The sequence below is a fragment of the Myotis davidii genome, unplaced genomic scaffold, assembly GCF_000327345.1.
Source record: "Myotis davidii unplaced genomic scaffold, ASM32734v1 scaffold358, whole genome shotgun sequence".
Classification (NCBI taxonomy): Eukaryota; Metazoa; Chordata; class Mammalia; order Chiroptera; family Vespertilionidae; genus Myotis; species Myotis davidii.
The window spans coordinates 548,783-549,557 of NW_006290768.1; the positions used below are offsets into that span (position 1 = coordinate 548,783).

At 65.3% G+C, this 775-nt stretch overlaps 1 protein-coding gene across 1 annotated transcript in view; it reads right to left on the reverse strand.

Moving 5' to 3' along the window:
* The window catches only part of POLD1 (polymerase (DNA directed), delta 1, catalytic subunit), a 31,185-nt gene that overhangs the window by 17,946 nt on the left and 12,464 nt on the right, over positions 1–775 (reverse strand). Inside the window, exons 9-10 of the mRNA XM_015563999.1 lie at positions 307–352; positions 74–203 (exon numbers count right to left, since the gene is read on the reverse strand). Coding sequence (XP_015419485.1) covers positions 74–203; positions 307–352 — 176 coding nt within the window. The remainder of the gene's footprint in view (positions 1–73; positions 204–306; positions 353–775) is intronic.

The following is a 775-nucleotide window of genomic DNA, read 5'->3' on the forward strand; positions in this document are numbered from 1 at the left end:
CACAGAGCCAGAGGGGCTGACCCGGGCCCTGCTCCCCCCAGGAGCCCAGGGCCCCTCCTGCCACCCTCCGGGCCTGTCCCCAAACTCACCCACATAATGGTCGATCTCTAACTGCTGGAAGATGAGGGGTTCCGTCTGGGGGTCCAGGGAAGGTGGGGTGGGCCGAAGCCAGCGGGCATCTCTGGCTGTCGGGGAGAAGTGCCCTGGGCGGGGGGTGGATGGAGCCAGAGGGGCTGACCCGGGCCCTGCTCCCCCCAGGAGCCCAGGGCCCCTCCTGCCACCCTCCGGGCCTGTCCCCAAACTCACCCACATAATGGTCGATCTCTAACTGCTGGAAGATGAGGGGTTCCGTCTGGGGGTCCAGGGAAGGTGGGGTGGGCCGAAGCCAGCGGGCATCTCTGGCTGTCGGGGAGAAGTGCCCTGGGCGGGGGGTGGATGACGTGACGCTAAGTGGAGCCGTGACACTAAGTGGAGCCGGGATCCTCCCTCAGACCTAAGTACCCGCCCTCCCTCCCAGCCCGGCCCAGGCGGCTTCCCAAAATGCAAAAGGAAGGTCCGTGGAGGTGGTGGCTTAGATCAGGCAGGAAACTCGGAAGAGATTGCCAAGCCGAGGCGTCAAGGTCAGAGTAAAAGCAGCAGGCAACAGAGGGGGCATACTGGCACGGGGGCAAAGGCCAGCCCGATGTGGAGCCCAAAGTGGGCCAGAGGTCAGAGGTTACAGGTCAGCTCTGTGGCCGACTCTCAGTTCAGAGGCAAGAAGATGGGGGGGGGGGGG